The 17,498-nt window shown below is 36.0% G+C and overlaps 1 protein-coding gene across 2 annotated transcripts in view; it reads right to left on the bottom strand.

The window, feature by feature from the left end:
• VIRMA (vir like m6A methyltransferase associated) overlaps nt 1-17,498 on the bottom strand; it is a 58,721-nt gene that overhangs the window by 31,508 nt on the left and 9,715 nt on the right. For both annotated transcript variants that reach the window (XM_072803885.1, XM_072803887.1), the window contains exons 3-10: nt 13,493-13,579; nt 12,364-12,412; nt 10,510-10,678; nt 8,230-8,352; nt 6,593-6,865; nt 3,560-4,700; nt 1,483-1,974; nt 313-467 (exon numbers count right to left, since the gene is read on the bottom strand). In XM_072803885.1, the coding sequence (XP_072659986.1) occupies nt 313-467; nt 1,483-1,974; nt 3,560-4,700; nt 6,593-6,865; nt 8,230-8,352; nt 10,510-10,678; nt 12,364-12,412; nt 13,493-13,579 (2,489 nt within the window). The remainder of the gene's footprint in view (nt 1-312; nt 468-1,482; nt 1,975-3,559; nt 4,701-6,592; nt 6,866-8,229; nt 8,353-10,509; nt 10,679-12,363; nt 12,413-13,492; nt 13,580-17,498) is intronic.

Raw genomic sequence — 17,498 nt, 5'->3', positions numbered from 1 at the left:
GAGATAATTTAAAAATAATTTTTAAATCTTAAAAAAAAACCTGAACATTTGAGTTCACCTTTAAGCTACTTCCATTTTGATTAGGAACTTCAACTACCAATTACCATGATCTTCCTAGAAAAGGTACTTGTGATAATTTCCTAAAAATCTTTTTAAGAATATCATATAAAATACTTTCATAAAGGGTACTTTCAAGAAGTAACAGAGTATTGCTGTGTATATTATTAAAACATGATAAAGTACCAATTACAGATATTCAAAGGCTTTTTCCTTCACATATCATAAATGCTTAAATAACTTCAAGTACCATACCTTGCAATTTAGCATTATTTTCATCTGCTTTACAAAGCTTCAAGAGAGATGCTGCATGCTGTTCTAGCATTTGGACATCACTGGAAGACTGAACCACCACCAAAATAAGTATGCATGCATAATTATAAGCTACTGACTTCTTAGACTTGGAATCACTGAAACAAAATAAGGTTTTAAAGTTTTTGGTATGAAAACAATTTTTCCAGGAACAATTTTAAACATTTTTTTCTATTTGGTTTTAAAGAGACCAAGGAATTTTACAACAAAACATGACTAACTTCCTGAAGACAAGAAAGCAGATTTTAAAGTTCACCTCCAATTCACTGAAAGTACTACTTAAAAGTATATAAACAAAGCATATGCATCACAATGGGAAGTGAAAATCTATTAAATAAGATCAGAAGAACAATGAAGTATCATGAAGTCAGCATGAAAGATTCAAAAGTATACTTCAATGGTCTCCTTTAAAAAAATGTTTGTTCACTCTGGAATAAGCATGATGAATCAATCTACTGCCATCGTCTCTCAGTCTTTTACTGTAAAACTGCTGAGGTAGAGCTACATATGGAAGCCACTGTTGTTTGCCTTTCCTAGTCCCCCCAAAAAGACCTGTCACTCAAGGAGTTATATCAAGACCCTGTTGTGAGGCCAATTACCTGGATGTCACTGCTTTGTATGACATGAGCCAGGAGGGGTATGTTTCTCTCCTCAGACACTAAACTCAATCCTCTACCCTCCCTGGCCCCATTCAAAGTACTTCTGAAACCAGAGCACCATAGTTTAAAGGCAAGGGAAGGCATAGTTTAAAGGGAAGGCATAGTTTAAAGGGAAAATTCAAGACAGCAAAACAATCCTCATTTCTCTGCAAGTATATATTCTGGTGCCTTACAACTCCCCTACACATATGTTAGCAAGAGTACTATAGTCGCAATCTTGTCAACACCAAGGGGAAACTGGAAGAAGCTGCTAAAAGACCCATTTTGTTGCTTTACAGACACACCCTACATTTTAGAATTTCTATCATTCTAATCCTTAATTAACAAATTATGTATTACGTCAAAAAATAATTATAGTTTTTACGTTCAGAGCAATGCCTTCTTTTAAGAAACTAGCCCTTTACTCATGTAGTTTTCCAGTACAATAGAAAATTCAATATAAAAAGAAAATTACCCTAAGGCTTCTTTGGAATAGTACTCCATTAGAGTAATAAGACTTTGGAGATTTTTCTCAAGACTGAAAACATGGCCAACAGCTGATCTTCCCACAGGATTAAAAGTAATCAAATAAAGATTGTGAAGGGTTCCCAAAAGATCTGAATGGTCAGTTTCTTCACTGGCTGTGCAACGCTGAAAATGGCTGAACAGTTCTGTAATACACTGCAACGTCTGTGTTGAGTCCTGTAGCCACAAGGCAAATGCATCATCAATAACACCATCAGATTGAAGACCTTCCTCTTCATCTTGATCATAAAGGTGACACAGAGCTCGGATCAACAAATTTGTTGCTTCATATTCCGACATAAAAAAAAGAAGACCTTTTTGTGACTGTGCAAGAAACTTTAAAACATCTTTTGTGGCTTGCAGCACACCAGGGTGGGCACTTGTTACTGGAATTGATAGAAGCAAGGTAACCAACTCCAAGAAGTGATGACTATGAAGATACCTGTAGAAAATTTAATTACATACATGAAGTCAGTGCAAAACATTCTTCATTTATGCTCTTCTCTCCACTGGGTCACATAAAAGTGAAAGTTATGTAAGGCTTTTTTCTAGCTAACATTCAACGGATGCTGGACATATAACTGTTGACAAGTCTTCTCTTTCCAGAATCAACCTTGACTTTAAATTCTGGGCTTTCTTTCCAGACCACTTATCAAATGATCCTTTTTCACCATGGTCCTACTCCACACCTGGTATACCACTATAACTGATTTAGTGTATGTACGAAAAATATAGTACATATACTATAAAAATATGTAGCTTATTTATATTCACTACAGGTAGTATATCTGAATTAGTTTTTCTAGAGAAAACAAATTCAAATTATCAATTTTTAGTATTTCAGAGTTAGTATTACCATACATAGCACTTTTATCAAACCCAAGAACCACTTTTTTTAGCATACATAGTTTTAGAAGAAAAAAGTATGAACTTACTCAAGATCCCAAAACAGACACAAATGCTACTGATAAGAGTATTTTCACTGTCCTAAAAATATTGTGCTCCACGTATTCATTCTTCTCCCTTACCCTAACCCCTGACAATCACTGATCTTTTTACTATCTCCATACTTTTGCCTTTTTCAGAATGTCCTATATCTGGAATTATATAGTATATAACTGCCTGTCATATTACTCCTTAAACTCAGGTTTCTATTTTAGGATAATAAACACCTCCAGTAACTTCTTGACTGTGAAGGCAAACAGAACCCTCAAGAAGCCAAAACCCCAGAAGTACTAGGTATAAGAGCTTCTTTAACCACTTTGTGGAATATTCAGAAAATAGTTAACACTGCATGCCTCAAACTACTTACTCTTAAGAACACCTTCTTACATGGTGGGCCTTTGGTTAGCCTCTGGGAACTTGGGATTCGGGAGGGGTTCCCATCACCCAACTGATAAGAATGCTCACTGTGCCTCAAAAGTGTCTATGAAAACAAAACACTGAATACCTGCTTTCCTTCTGGGAGGCTGGGATTTTGTTACACAGTAGATATTGGGGGCCTATTGGCTATCCTCCAAGAAGAAGCTTGGATGTTGAGATTCTAATGAGCTTCCTCAGTATGCAACATTTCACACACATTGTCACAATTTGTCGCAATTTCTCCCAAAACTGGGGGAATTAGGCAGGTCCTATAGGACTCCATTGGAAAAGGACTCTGGAAGCCTCTAACTGGCTTCCTCAGGTTTCTCCCCATGTACCCTTTTCCTTTGCTGATCGTGCCTAGTATCCTTTTGCTGTAATAAATCATAGTTGTGAGTTCAGTACTGAGTCCTGTAAATCCCGCTGGCAAATCCTAAGAGTGATCTTGGATGCCTACATAGGTGACATCAGAACCTTACCATCACTTAAAATATAGTTTTCCCACACTAGTATATTTCTCAGTTTCACTATCTATTCTGAAATACAGAGTATCCTTACACAGATATGCATTACTTACAGACAAATTTAAAGAAACAAAATCAACCACATAAAACTGCCTGTGGTGATCTGTGAAATATTATTTTCCCAAACCAAAAATGTCTTACCTAAAGAGAACAGGGTATGGATCATCCCTTTCTGGAGGTCCAGTAATACGTGCCATCGTTGGGAAAGACTTAACAGGTGGCTGGATCATTGTGTGAGGCGCGGTTTCCATTAAATGGAAAACTTCTTCTAGGAGATTAATAAGCTTTTCTATTTCCCCTTCACTTATATTTGAAGATTCCAAAAGATCCATATCCATTGAAGTGTCTACCTCATTTTCATATTCTGGGTTTGTTCTCTCAAGTCCAGTATCTGTGTCATGATCAGGTTCACTATGGTTAGGAACAGATGAAGTCTTCTCTGCTAAATGGTCACCAAGTCTTTTAATCTCTGACAAGATTTCATAGAAATGGCACTTCTGAAGAATAGCTGAACCAGCAGTGACAACTCTCACAGTCTGATCTAAAAGTATCAGCTCCAGAAGTTTCTGATAGCCACTTTTTTCATTCTGCCTACCTCTTAAAAAAGCTTCCATTCCTTCTGTCATACTAATGACACTGTCCAAAGCTTTAAAAGCATTTAACTTAAGGGAAGATGAGACATGATCTGCAAACAGGAGCTCAAATAACCCATTGATTACTCCTGCTTGTAGCAATCCCATGACTCCTTGAGCCCCACATTCTGCTAGGGAGGACACTAATTTGGTCCCAGCTTTGAGTTGTCGGACATTTAAGGCAATGGGTTGGCGAAGAGCTACTTGTAAATTTAAAGCTTGCATGGTCCAGTCTACCAACTGGCCAAGAGAGTCTTGTTTTGTGTTTTTCAACTGCAAATAACTTAATCCTTTTATTATTAAACTTGGAATTTCTTCTAAAGCTGTTACCCATTTTGCACCTCTATCTTCCCGATACAAATCTAACAGCTCAGTTAACTTCACTGAGGCTTCTACTGCCCCTGAATTTTCTTTATCTGGACCTTGATCCTTCATTCTACTGATTTCAATTTCAAAAGTAGTCTTGTAAGGACAGCTGAAGTATAAGAGTGGTACAAGCTCCCTGTCGTATGGATCATATGTCATAGGAGGAACTGAAGCTAAGTCTTCAGGAGTGTATTCAACATCAAAGTTCGGATACTTAAAGGTTTCACGTTCCAAGTCAGCAATTCCATCTTCATCACTGGAAATTTGTTCATAACCATCATCCCCTGAAAATCAGTTTGAATAATAATTAATTATTACATCACTGTTGTTTAATGCAAAAAAATCCAGCTAATCAAAAAAATATTTTATTTAGTATGGCAAAAAAATAAAAGCTGATGACTTCTCAACAAAATTAACTCCCACCCGAACATCTTATCAACAATTACCAACATTTTATAAGTTCTAATAGATTAATGAGAAACTTCATAAGCAAGGTCTTCTATCTGTTCAACTTTACAACTAACTCTGCTACCAATATCTTTTCCTCCAGAAATAAAATTTAAAATATCTTAAAGTAACAAAAATACCTCTCTCAAAAAGGAAGTCAACCTTACCCTCACAAAAGAGCATTTTTAAGTATTTTTAAGATACAAAAGAAATTGATGAACAAAGATTAAATTGAATAATGCCATAATCAAAAAACTAAACCAAATATTTTCAGTGAAAACATTTTAAGTTCTTTTATAACATTAATTTCATATTCCTGAATTTTTATTTCTCTTCACTTATCTATTGTATAGTTTCCTAGGTCTGTATTTTATTTTTATGGAAAAGTTGCTCACCTAAAATGCTTAGCTGGGCCAAAGCAAAGCTTTCTTATCATGATACATGAGCAACTTTCTCCTCTATTTCAAAAAAAAAAAAAAACAAGATTAGAGACAAAACCTGGTTTTACTTTTTAACACTGCTATTACCTGGCTGTGGGAAAATTGGTATGAGTAATAACAGTCTACATAAGAAAGGGAAATGTTTCTAGAGTATTCCTCCAGCATCAGCCATCTTTTAACATTCTTTCGCTCAAAACAAGTTGGCCTTAGCCATATACTCATATCTGAAAAGGTAAGGGCCTCCAAAGACCTGACTCTGGGATAAGCCAGATATCTTCTATTAAAAATCAAATTGACCAGCCTCTCTCTCTCTCCTTCTCTACAAAAAAGATTAAGAAAACAGCCTGCCTGAAATCTAACTACTACTTGCCAAATACAATAAATATAAAAAGTATTATTTGCTAATCTGGGAATAGGGGAAGCTAAAAAGTATCACTCAATAACCTAATTATTTGTATTCTGTAAAAGGGGCCCTATGATACCAAAATGACCCTTACTCTCATGTAGAATCATCCTCACTCTCGCTATTTTAGAAAAAATAAGGCAGTTTATCTGTCATTTTACATAAATGCTTTAACATTACATGCTATTTCTTAATTGCAAATTAAGAAATATTTTTAAAAACAAATTAATAAGAGTCTTGAGATCTCTTGTTGCTTTCAAAGGAAAAATAAAGCCTAATCAAAAGTCTCCATCATGTTGTCATACAACCCTGTATAATTGAGATTTTTTCCCCTGAATTTCTAAAAATGTAGCATTTTGTTAAAATATCTAACTGGCAGATATCTTCAGGAATTCCATCTAGCTTACGACACCACTCCTTACTCTGAAAACAGCCCACCAAATCTTTAATCATCTGGTATTTGCTACAAGATCTTGTTTCCCTGGCCAAAGCTGACAGTACCAAGGGGCAACTGATATTGTAGCAACCAATCTCTCTCCCATGAAAATGCAAATAAGAGCCAGATAGTTTAGGCTAGTTGGTAAAAAAAAGATTAAACCTGTGGGGTGAACAGAGAAACAACAGTTAGCTGATAGAGAGAAAATAAAGTAAAACATAAAGCAAACAAAAAACGGAATCCCAGAGGCACCCAGGTGGATCAGTCAGTTAAGCGTCTGCCTTCAGTCAGGTCGTGATCCCAGGGTCCTGGGATTGAGCGCTGCATCAGGCTCCCACAGGGAGCCTGCTTCCCCTTCCGCCTGTGTCTCTGCCTCTCTGTGTCTCTCATGAGACAGAGACATAAATAAATAAAATCTTAAAAAAAAAAGTCCTAATAAATATAACTCACCTTCACCTTCTTCATCCTCTTCACCTTCTTCCTCTTCATCATCTTCTTCCTCCTCAGGGATACTATCTACTGTATGGCGATCATCCTCATCCTCATCCTCCTCTTCCTCTACGTCCACATCATCTTCATCATCTTCTCCTTCTTCTTGCTGTTCCTCTTCTACTTCTCCTTCATCAGAATACTGCCCTTCCTGGGGAACAGAATTCCGATCAGGAGAAATGGGTTCAAAGTAATCTTCTCTGTGAGAAGCATCCTCTTCTTTATCACCAGACACTGAAAAATTGAGTTAAAACACAGATTATTTTAATGGTTTAAGCAACAGGAGTTAGCAGGACCGGATACTGCAACTACTTAATGACATTTTGGATGACTGAGCTCATAAATACCCTTTTTAAAAAACGGTAGAATTACTTGTTTTTAAAAATATTAAGAATCTAGGGGTGCCGGGGTGGCTCAGCTGGTTGGGCATCTGCCTTTAGCTCACATCATGATCCCAGGGTCCTGGGATCAAGCCCCACACCAAACTCCCTTCCCAGTGGAGTGTCAGCTTCTCCCTCAACCTCTGTTCCTCCTGCTGCTTGTGCTTGCTCTTGTTCACTAAGAGATAAATGAAAAATCTTAAAAAAAAAAAAATATTAAGAGTATATATTGCCTAAGTTTATACAGTGAGAATTAATAAAGTACACTATTTTTTTTTTTTTTTTTAAGTACACTATTTTTTTTTAAAGATTTTTATTTAGGGGCACCTGGGTGGCTCAGTGGTAAAGCATCTGCCTTTGGCTCAGGTCATGATCCCGGGTCTTGGGATCAGGTCCCACATCAGGCTCCATGCAGGGAGCCTGCTTCTCCCTCTGCCTATGTCTCTGTCTCTCTCTGTGTCTCTCAGGAATAAAGAAATAAAATCTTAAAAAAAAAAAAGATTTTATTTCTTTATTCCTGAGAAACACAAAGAGAGAGAGAGAGAGAGAGAGAGAGGCACAGACACAGGAAGAAGCAGGCTCCATTCCATGCAGGGAGCCTGACGTGGGAATCAATCCCGGGTCTCCAGGACCACACCCTGGGCTGAAGGCGCTGCTGAGCCACCCAAGCTGCCCAAAGTACAGTATTTTATGTTTAACACCACAAACTAATCCTTTTCTTTTAACCTATTAAGTACACAAGTTATCATCTCTTCCAATATATACTGCTAATTTTTCAACTGGTACTCTTCTGTATACACCACTACAGCACTTTATTTTTTTTTTTTTTTTTAATTTTTATTTATTTATGATAGTCACAGAGAGAGAGAGAGAGAGAGAGGCAGAGGGAGAAGCAGGCTCCATGCACCGGGAGCCTGACGTGGGATTCGATCCCGGGTCTCCAGGATCGCGCCCTGGGCCAAAGGCAGGTGCTAAACCGCTACGCCACCCAGGGATCCCAGCACTTTATTTTCAAAGCAATTTTGCTATCACTTCAAATGAATGAACTGATTTTTTTTAAACAAGTTCACCTACCAACAGAAAAACACAAGGACATACTGCACAGGAAGGGGGGGGCATTCATTAAAATCTCATTACCTGTATCTAATTTTTTTCCTTTAATCAAAAAGCACTATAACATTAATTGGGGGAGGGGGGATGGACTGATTTTATTCATACCTGGCAATGGTATGGGATCATCTTCATCATCATCAGGTGGAGGTGGTCCTGGAGGAGTTCTTGGTCCCCTTGGCTGTGGTCTTGGAGGGCTTCCATTAAACTGATCTTCTTTCTCCCCATCAGCTAGTTTTAGTAGAGACAGAAAAAGAACTTTCAAATTACTAAAGTGAAATGAATGCATGACAAAAATGCTGTTATCATTTGAGTTTTTCATCTTCAAAATATGCTGATAAACTTTTCCTTCCTAACATTTAACAAATGTTATTAATTAATTTATATTACAAAAGTTAGAATTTCTGACTTCTCTCACACCAAAATACACCCTTGGGCATTATCACAAAAAAATGAAGACGTATTTCCCTCAGGGAGATGTACACTTAAAGCTATTCCTAACAGTCTTATTTGTAAAAGTCAAAAACTAGAAACTACCAAAGTGTCTTTCAGTGGTTGAACAGTTAAGTAAGCTATGATATAATCATATTAATCTATAAACTATTAACATACACAACAAAGTGGATGAACTTCAAAGAAAATTATGCTGACTGGAAAAAGCCAAACTCAAAATACCTACTGCATGATTCCATTTATGTAACATTCATGAAATAATATAATCATAGAGATGGAGAACAGATTAGTGGCTGCCAAGAGTTAGGGATGTGTGGGATGGGTATAGCTATTGAAAAATAACACCAGGTAATCTTGTATCTTGATTGTAGTGGTGGTTATGAAAGGCTATACATAATATAAAGCTATATACAGCTATAAACACACACATGCACACACACGTTTATGACTGGTGAAATCTGAACAAGCTCTATAAAGAATTTTGTTTTGATATTGTTCTACAGTTGTAAAAGATGTTAATAGTGGGGGAGCCTGGGGAAAGAGTACACAAGACTTCCTCATGCATTTCTTTGCAACTTCCAATGGATCTACAATTATTAAAAAAAAAAAAAAACACCTAAAAACATACATATATATTCACAGACATAAAATACATGAGCGTATGTGTCAATTTTAATACAAGACAGTAAATTTAACAAAAATTCTGAGTAGCCACTATATATGTTAGGCACTGTGACAAGACTAGATCTGATAAGACTAAAAACACAAATGTAAAAAAAAAAAAAACCAGACTCTCAGTCCACAAAGAGCTCAAAGTCTGGTAAAAACAAAAACAAAAACAAAAAAACAAATGATCACAGAAAACAAAAGATTAAAAGAAAAAGAAAAGTGATGGGGGCCTGAGTAGTTCAGTGGGTTGGTGTCCAACTCTTAGTCTCCACTCAGGTAATGGTCTCATGGGTCGTGATATCAAGCCTCCTGTTTTTAAACTCTGTGCTCAGCAGGAGTCCGCTCAGGATTCCCTCTCTCTGCCTCTCCCTCTGCCTCTCTCCCCAAACCTCCCCCACCCCTGCCCTCATCCCATACTCTCACTCTTTCTAAAATAAATGGATAGGGGCACCTGTGTGGCTTAGTGGTTAAGCATCTGCCTTTGGCTCAAGTCATGATCCTGGGGGTCCTGGGATCGAGTCCTGCAGGGAGCCTGCTTCTCCCTCTCCCTATGTCTCTGCCTCTCTCCTCTCTGTGTCTCTCATGACTAAATAAAATCTTTAAAAATATAAAATAAAATAAATAGATAAATCTTTAAAAAAGAAAAAGAGAACTGAAAGATTAACTTTACTGAACAAGTAAGATTTTTTTTTTTTTTTGAACAAGTAAGATTTAAGAAAAGAAATGAAAGGGGCCCACTCCTCAATTCCTTTGGAAATAATTTTGATATTAAACTATGAATAACCACTAGATTATATTACATTTACATATTTTAAATTTAAAAACCTCATGTCAATTCAAAAAGCATTCTAGGGAAACTAGAGGAAGAAAATAAAATGTAGGGACGCCTGGGTGGCTCAGCGGTTGAGCATCTGCCTTTGGCTCAGGGTGTGATCCCAGGGTATGGGATTGAGTCGCTCGTCAAGCTCCTTGCAGGGAGCCTGCTTCTTTCTCCCTCTGCCTATGTCTCTGCCTCTCTCTCTCTCTCTCTCTCTCTCTCTCTCTCTACATCTCTCATGAATAAATAAATAAAATCTGTGAAAAAAAAAAAAAAGAAAATGTATCCACGTCAACATAAAAAGAAACACTTATAGGAAAGAACTGGGAGACTGATGATATCTTCCCAAGTTTTAAAAAGATTCAAAAGGTGAAAGAGCTATTTGAATTACCTTTTCCTACTATAGTGAACATAAGCGTTATTGACAAAGACAAATTTAAAATTCTCACCATGTTTTGGATTCCTTTTCAAACTTGGCTGTGGTTGGGGAGGAGGTGGAGGTGGCGGTGGTGGAGGTGGAGAGTCTCTGTCATGACTTATCACTCTATCCACTGATCCGTATATTGCCAGTGTCAGACAATTATACCAGCCTCTTAACACCAAACCATCGGTATTCACCTAATTTGTTGGGGGAAAATATCTTTCAAATTAAAGTTTTAATATGCCAAAAGTAAACTGATATCAACTTACTCTGTGGTTAAACTAAAGTGAAAAGGTCAACTTGGTGGAAATTTACCCAGAAGCATAGATAGCTTTTATATGGCCCTCCAGAATTGCCATACCTAAGCCTGTCTCAACACTACATCTCCCCTGATACCTGATGTCAACCCTGTTCAAAAAGCAAAACCAGATTCCCAATCAAGAGAATAGAAATGAGAACAAAATTACATGGGAGTTACTGCCAACTAATAAATTAAACTCCAATAGGTAAGGAGGTCACGGAGGGCACAAAAGCACAAATTAGGTCCTGTCTGAAGAATTATAAAGTCCATAAAATTGTACAGCATTCTTTTTACATGCCCAACTCATACATGCAGGTGTATTTTATATATCCACATTGTACTTAAAAGCTAAGGGTAACCAGAAGCATTAAACAAAGTGTTTTCACAAAGAAACTTTCTCTTAAAATGATCAAAGACTTTATCAATGCCATTAACCCTCAATATTTTCTTTTGTTTTTCAATACTAATCTACAGTAATTGCCATCCATATTTTTACAATATCTATGAGAGATAGCCAGAGTGAATATCATCCACAGGTAAGAAAATAAGAGTGTCAGTAGAACCTGAACTAGAAACCAAAGCCACTGACTTCTGAGTTCTTTCCACTTTACCATGTTGAGTAAAGATGAAGTAATAAGTAGTAATTGGGCCCCTTCTGAAAGTATAAGGAAGAAGGAAAGAATTTTTTTCCTTGCTAACTCTAGCAAACTCCAGTAAAAGGAAACTGGGGGCCAGAAGAAAGGCTCAAAAAGACTATGCCCATGGATCAACAGATTCTAAACAGAAGCCCCAACGGAAGACAAATGAAGAAACAGAGAAGGTAATTTTTAGTCTAAACAGAATGTAGAAATTAAATATACACTTCTCCACTAAAAATACAATCAAGCTGAGTAGTCCCATATTAGATCACAGTTATTTTTGCATTTCAGATTGCCCAGGAATCAGCTCTTCTAGATGCTTCCAGAATGGCATTTTATAGATCAAGAAAAAAGGACATACTTTTGATATGAAAGGAAGAAATACAAAATACGTATTTGTTAAGAAATCTAAGGCACAGTGGTGTCTAATAACAATTAACTTTCCGGGATCCCTGGGTGGCGCAGCGGTTTGGCGCCTGCCTTTGGCCCAGGGCGCGATCCTGGAGACCCAGGATCGAATCCCACATCAGGCTCCCGGTGCATGGAGCCTGCTTCTCCCTCTGCCTGTGTCTCTGCCTCTCTCTCTCTCTGTGACTATCAAAAATAAATAAAAATTAAAAAAAAAAAAAATTAACCTTCCTGTCATCCTCTGCACTTGCTTATCTAAAGGAAAAGAAGGAAAAGCACAAATGCTGGCCTCTTCCTGACTTACATTAGATTTAGAGGAAGGAAAAGCTTATGGGTAGACAATAACATTACACTGTCCTTGCTCCATTTTAAAATAGCTTCTAGACACAAGAGGAATCAGAAAAGAAATGATGTTATCCTACAACACAAGAACCAAATAGGCTGATATTCTGCATCACTGGTTTAGTTGGATCAAAACTTTCAATGAAAGTGAAAAAAAAAAAAAAAAAAAAAACAGTATGAACAAGGTGATTACCTTTGAGTTGGGTCTAAAGATGATAGAAGTATTCTCATCATATTCCAGGCTGCCAAAAGAGTAGGAATAAATATATAGGCTCAAACACTGAACATCACAGTCCATGAAGAAGTCTTTCTTCTAAACTTATAAGTTTTGATAAAACCAAATGCTAGATTATTGGTTTAATAAACCACAAAATGTAGTTTTAATTTATTCCCCCCAAAAGTTATCAATTAAAAGTAGAAAACAAACTCCTTAGACATTTTGATTTAATTGGTTTGGGATGAGCATAGGTATCAGTATTTTTTTTTTTTTTTGTATCAGTATTTTTTTAAAAAGCATCCCAGGTTATTCCAATATACAGCTAAAATAGAAACCATTGCATTATAACCTTCCAAATATGTATAATAAAACCAAATAAAATTCTATAATATTAAAAAAAATGAGCTGCTTCAGATCATCTAGGTTCCCTTCATTTTTTAAAAAAAGTTACATTATTAATATAAGTTAATAACTGAGTGAAGGATCAATTAAATAACAAGTGAAATCTAAAAAACTTATTTATGGCAAGGATAGAAATTTTTCCATTTTTAAGCCACCTTTAAATTTTTTACTTTACGAGTTCTAAGTAAACTCATTTAAAGGTCAATTATTTTGTAGATATAAAAACAACTAGGTTTAACGATACCAAAGCATGTATTAGATAACCCAAAATGGGGGTTTCCATTAACAAAATTCTCATTTTATAAAAATATGACTATGGAATTTTAAATTATGCAGTGTGATATAAAAGACACAAATTTTTAGCTCTCAATGTGTTTACTCAGTTTTTTAAAAGAAATTTAATAGCCGTTTCTTCCAAATTGGAAGGTTATTATCAAATAATCGGATATATTTAAGAAATGTATACGACCAATAAAAAGCAAATAAAAGATGGCTAATGTTTCGTACATTTAAAATCTTATTTTATAAAGAAACTCAGCATCTTCCTGGGAGTGTAACATTGCTTTAATAATGCCAATTGACCAAATAAACCCCTGAGTTCTTGGGTCTACAAACAGTTATGTCCTTTTCTTTTATCCAAAGAATAAAAAGGTTTTCTTACTAACTCCTGAGTTTCTGGTGAAATTACCTAGTTGGTACATACCTTCCCAACCTATCGAAAACTGGGGCACTTGGTTTGCTTACATTGTTAAAGAATAAGTCTAACTGAAATGTGTGCGGAGAGGTCTCCCTGTGAATGAAACAAAGTTGAAACGTCAGCCTTTGCAATAATCAGTTCCTAAATTAAAACAAAAGACAAAGTACAAATTTAAAAGCAATTCTGGAATTATCTTAAGATTTAAGTAAAAATATACAGTTAATTGTAATATTTTCTATAATCTTATTCATATTCAATTCTCAAATAGACAACTATTCACTTTGAGTATTATTGAAAATGAAACTTTAATCAAGTATCATTAGCCTGGTACTTGGGCCATTTTAACACACATAAATATTTAAAATTTTTAATGTTATACTATAAAGGCAAATGATACTTAATTGTGATATCTAATTTTATAATTCTTTATAGCAGGATTATTCCCTTCCATTAGCAGAAAAGAACCAGGAGTTAACTAACTTCAAGTGATATAATTACAATTTGATTTCAACTTAATCCACATTAATACAAGATTATAATTTTAGCATCAGTGCCTTAAATTGTGACTTAAAGCTTAAATTCCTATTTGTATAGCAACAATTTACATAAATATTCTGATTCTTTTGTAGATGTATATAGTTAAAAGTAAGGCCTATTTAATTTGTGTTAGAATGAAATCCCACTTGATATATATTTCACCCTTGGCTAAAATTTCTTGGACTTAACTGAAAACCTTGATTTTAAATACCACATATTTTATTTACAAAAACTCCAAATGGTAAAAAGTATAATGCCCAGAGTATACCAAACAGGTTCCCTCATGCATGATAGAAGTACCAACAGGCACAATCGTTCTGAAAGGCAAGATGGCAATAATATTCAGAAGAATGAGAAAATGTTCACACCATCTGATCCAGAAATACGTTTTTCTAGGAAGTGTTTCTATGGAAACACTATTATACAAACAAGATTTTTTTTCAAGAGGATGCTCATCATACTCTTGTAATTTGAGAAGTAAAAAACACCTAATGATCCTCACACAAGAAACTAGCCAAATAAATTACAGTACAGTAGTACCCCCTTATCCACAGGGTACACATTCCAGGACCCCAATGGATGCCTGAAACCACGGAAAGTAATGAACCCTATATATACTATGTTTTTTCTCATATATATATATATATATATATATATATCAACATATCTATATATATCAACATATATATACCTATAATTTATAATTAGGCACAGTAAGAGATTAACAATAACTAATAATAAAACAGAACAATTATAACATACAGTAATAAAACCTGTATGAATGTGGTCTCTCAAAATATCTTACTGTACGGTACTCACTCTTCTTGTGAAAGGAGATAATAAAATGTCTATGTGATGAGATGAAGTAAGATAAGTGACAAAGGCATTGTGACTGAGCATCAGGCTACTACTTAGCTTCTGACAATCTGTCAGAAGGAGGACCATCTGCTTCTGGACTGCGGGTGACCGCAGGTAACCGAAACTCAGAGAGTGAAACAGTGGATGGGGGGGGGGGTCTACTGTATAGTCATTCATTATATTATGCAACCATTAGAAATCATATTTTCAAATAATATTTAATGATGTGAAAGTAGTCCTGACCTAATGTTAAGTAAGATAAAGAAATACATAAAACAGTATATAGTTGGGTCAGAGTAGCATACCTTTACTTTACCCAAATTCAACTATGTATGTGCATGTTCATCTAGTCTTTCCCTCCTATTCTTCTTCAAAATTGACCCGGGCCTTCAATACCTCAAGTAAAGGAAAAAAGGGCTCAAATGCAAATTCTTTACTTCTGAGGCCCCAAAAACTCAGGTGCTAGTCACTGAAAAGTAATTTAAAGAATCAGTGGTTGGGCAGCCCAGGTGGCTCAACGGTTTAGCACCACCTTCAGTCCAGGGCACGATCCTGGAGACCGGGGATCGAATCCCACATGGGGCTCCCTGCATGGAGCCTGTTTCTCCCTCTGCCTGTGTCTCTGCCTCTCTCTCTCTCTCTGTGTGTGTCTCTCATGAGTGAATAAATAAAATCTTTCAAAAAAAAAAATCAATGGTAATTTGCACTAGACTTTCATCTTAAAACTTGCTGACTCTAAAACCTAACCTCATGTGAGATAGGACACTTACAAAAAATAACAAAATATACAAACACATATACATTAACACAATGTATCAAATGTAAGGATTTTCTCAGGACAGAGGAATTAAAGGGATTTCAATTTTGCCTATATATTTCTGAGTTTTATAATGAGAAAAAAAAAACACTAAAGTGGGATCCCTGGGTGGCACAGCGGTTTAGCGCCTGCCTTTGGCCCAGGGCGCGATCCTGGAGACCCGGGATCGAATCCCACGTCGGGCTCCCAGTGCATGGAGCCTGCTTCTCCCTCTGCCTGTGTCTCTGCCTCTCTCTCTCTCTCTGTGTGACTCTCATAAATAAAAAAAAATAAAAAAATAAAAACACTAAAGTATGATGCACAAATATCACTTGATCTCTAACATTACTTCCTGACATTATATTTGCATGACTGTATTAATACTTCCTTTTACTGTTCTATAACATACTATGTACTATGTATACTATGTTTGGAATTATTAAAACATAAACTGCCATTCACCCCCAGCTAAGAAACAGAAGAAAGGGGACCCCTGGGTGGCTCAGTGGTTTAGCACCTGCCTTCGGCCCAGGGTGTGATCCTGGGGTCCTGGGATCAAGTCCCACATCGGGCTCCCTGCATGGAGCCTGCTTCTCCCTCTGCCTGTGTCTGTCTGTCTGTCTGTCTCTCTCTCTCTCTCTCTCTGTGTCTCTCATGACTAAATAAATAAAATCTTAAAATAATAAAAAAGAAAGAAAGAAACAGAAGAAAGAATGAGGAAGGAATATGTAACAATACTCCTACCAATTAAGGCCAATAGCAGAGGTCCATTTTACCAGCTGTTCTAGCCAGTCTCCAACACAGCCGTCAAAGACCCCTTGCTCCTGGTATTCTCATCACCTTTGTGTAGTTCGCTCACATGTTGTACCAGCAGAATATGTAATCAATAGAATATGGTAAAAATGGCAGTATGTCATTTCTGATACTAAGTTATAAGGCTATTCTCCATGTTGTGTGAGCAGCTCCATAGAGAGGACCTTCTGAAAGGAATTGAAGTCTCCTAACAACAGCCATGTGAGTGAACTTCTAAGCAAATTCTCCAGCCCCCAGTGAAATCTTCTGAGACCGCAGCCCTGGCCTATATCTTGACTATAACATCATGAGAGAACTTGAGCCAACTAAGCCATTTCTGGTTTACTGACTCTCAGAAATACTGTGAAGCAATAAATGTTTACTGTTTTAGGCTACTAATTTTGCTTTAATTTGTTATGTAGCAACAGATAACTAAAAGACCTTCCTTGACCAAAAGAAGTACAATTACATAAAACTGTTAGATACACTATCACTCTCCCGTCTTTCAAACTCTACATACACCCCTCTTAAAGGAAAAAATAGGAAGAAATTATAGGAAAATATAAGTTTTAATTTCCTTAAACATGGAAAAAAGATAGGAATTAATTATGATTTCTCATTATAAACGTTAATACTTATTGTTTTGTATCTGTTTTACTTTTGAATGGCCTGAAAACCTTTGAAGATTTTAAATCTATTTCTACAAATAACCAACTACTTTTTATAATTAAGAAGAAAAGAGCCCTTAACTTTGAATCTGTACCATAACACTGACTACTAAGTACCTGGTTTAACTCTTACAAGTAATTAAGTTATCACAGCATGCACATAATGAAATGTGGTATTGAGACTATGAGCTAAAAACTCACATAAACGTAAATGAAATGTGGTATTGAGACTATAAGCTAAAAACTCACATAAATGTATCATATATATTCATGCTTCCACAACCCAAATTTGGCTTATATTTCCAATTCATGCAGTTAAAATAAGATGAGAATGATTATTCATGTTACAACAAAGATCAAA

This window comes from Canis lupus, chromosome 28 (genome assembly GCF_048164855.1).
Source record: "Canis lupus baileyi chromosome 28, mCanLup2.hap1, whole genome shotgun sequence".
Classification (NCBI taxonomy): Eukaryota; Metazoa; Chordata; class Mammalia; order Carnivora; family Canidae; genus Canis; species Canis lupus.
Note: the sequence above shows the minus strand (reverse complement) of the source record. Positions and strands in the feature narration are given on the sequence as shown.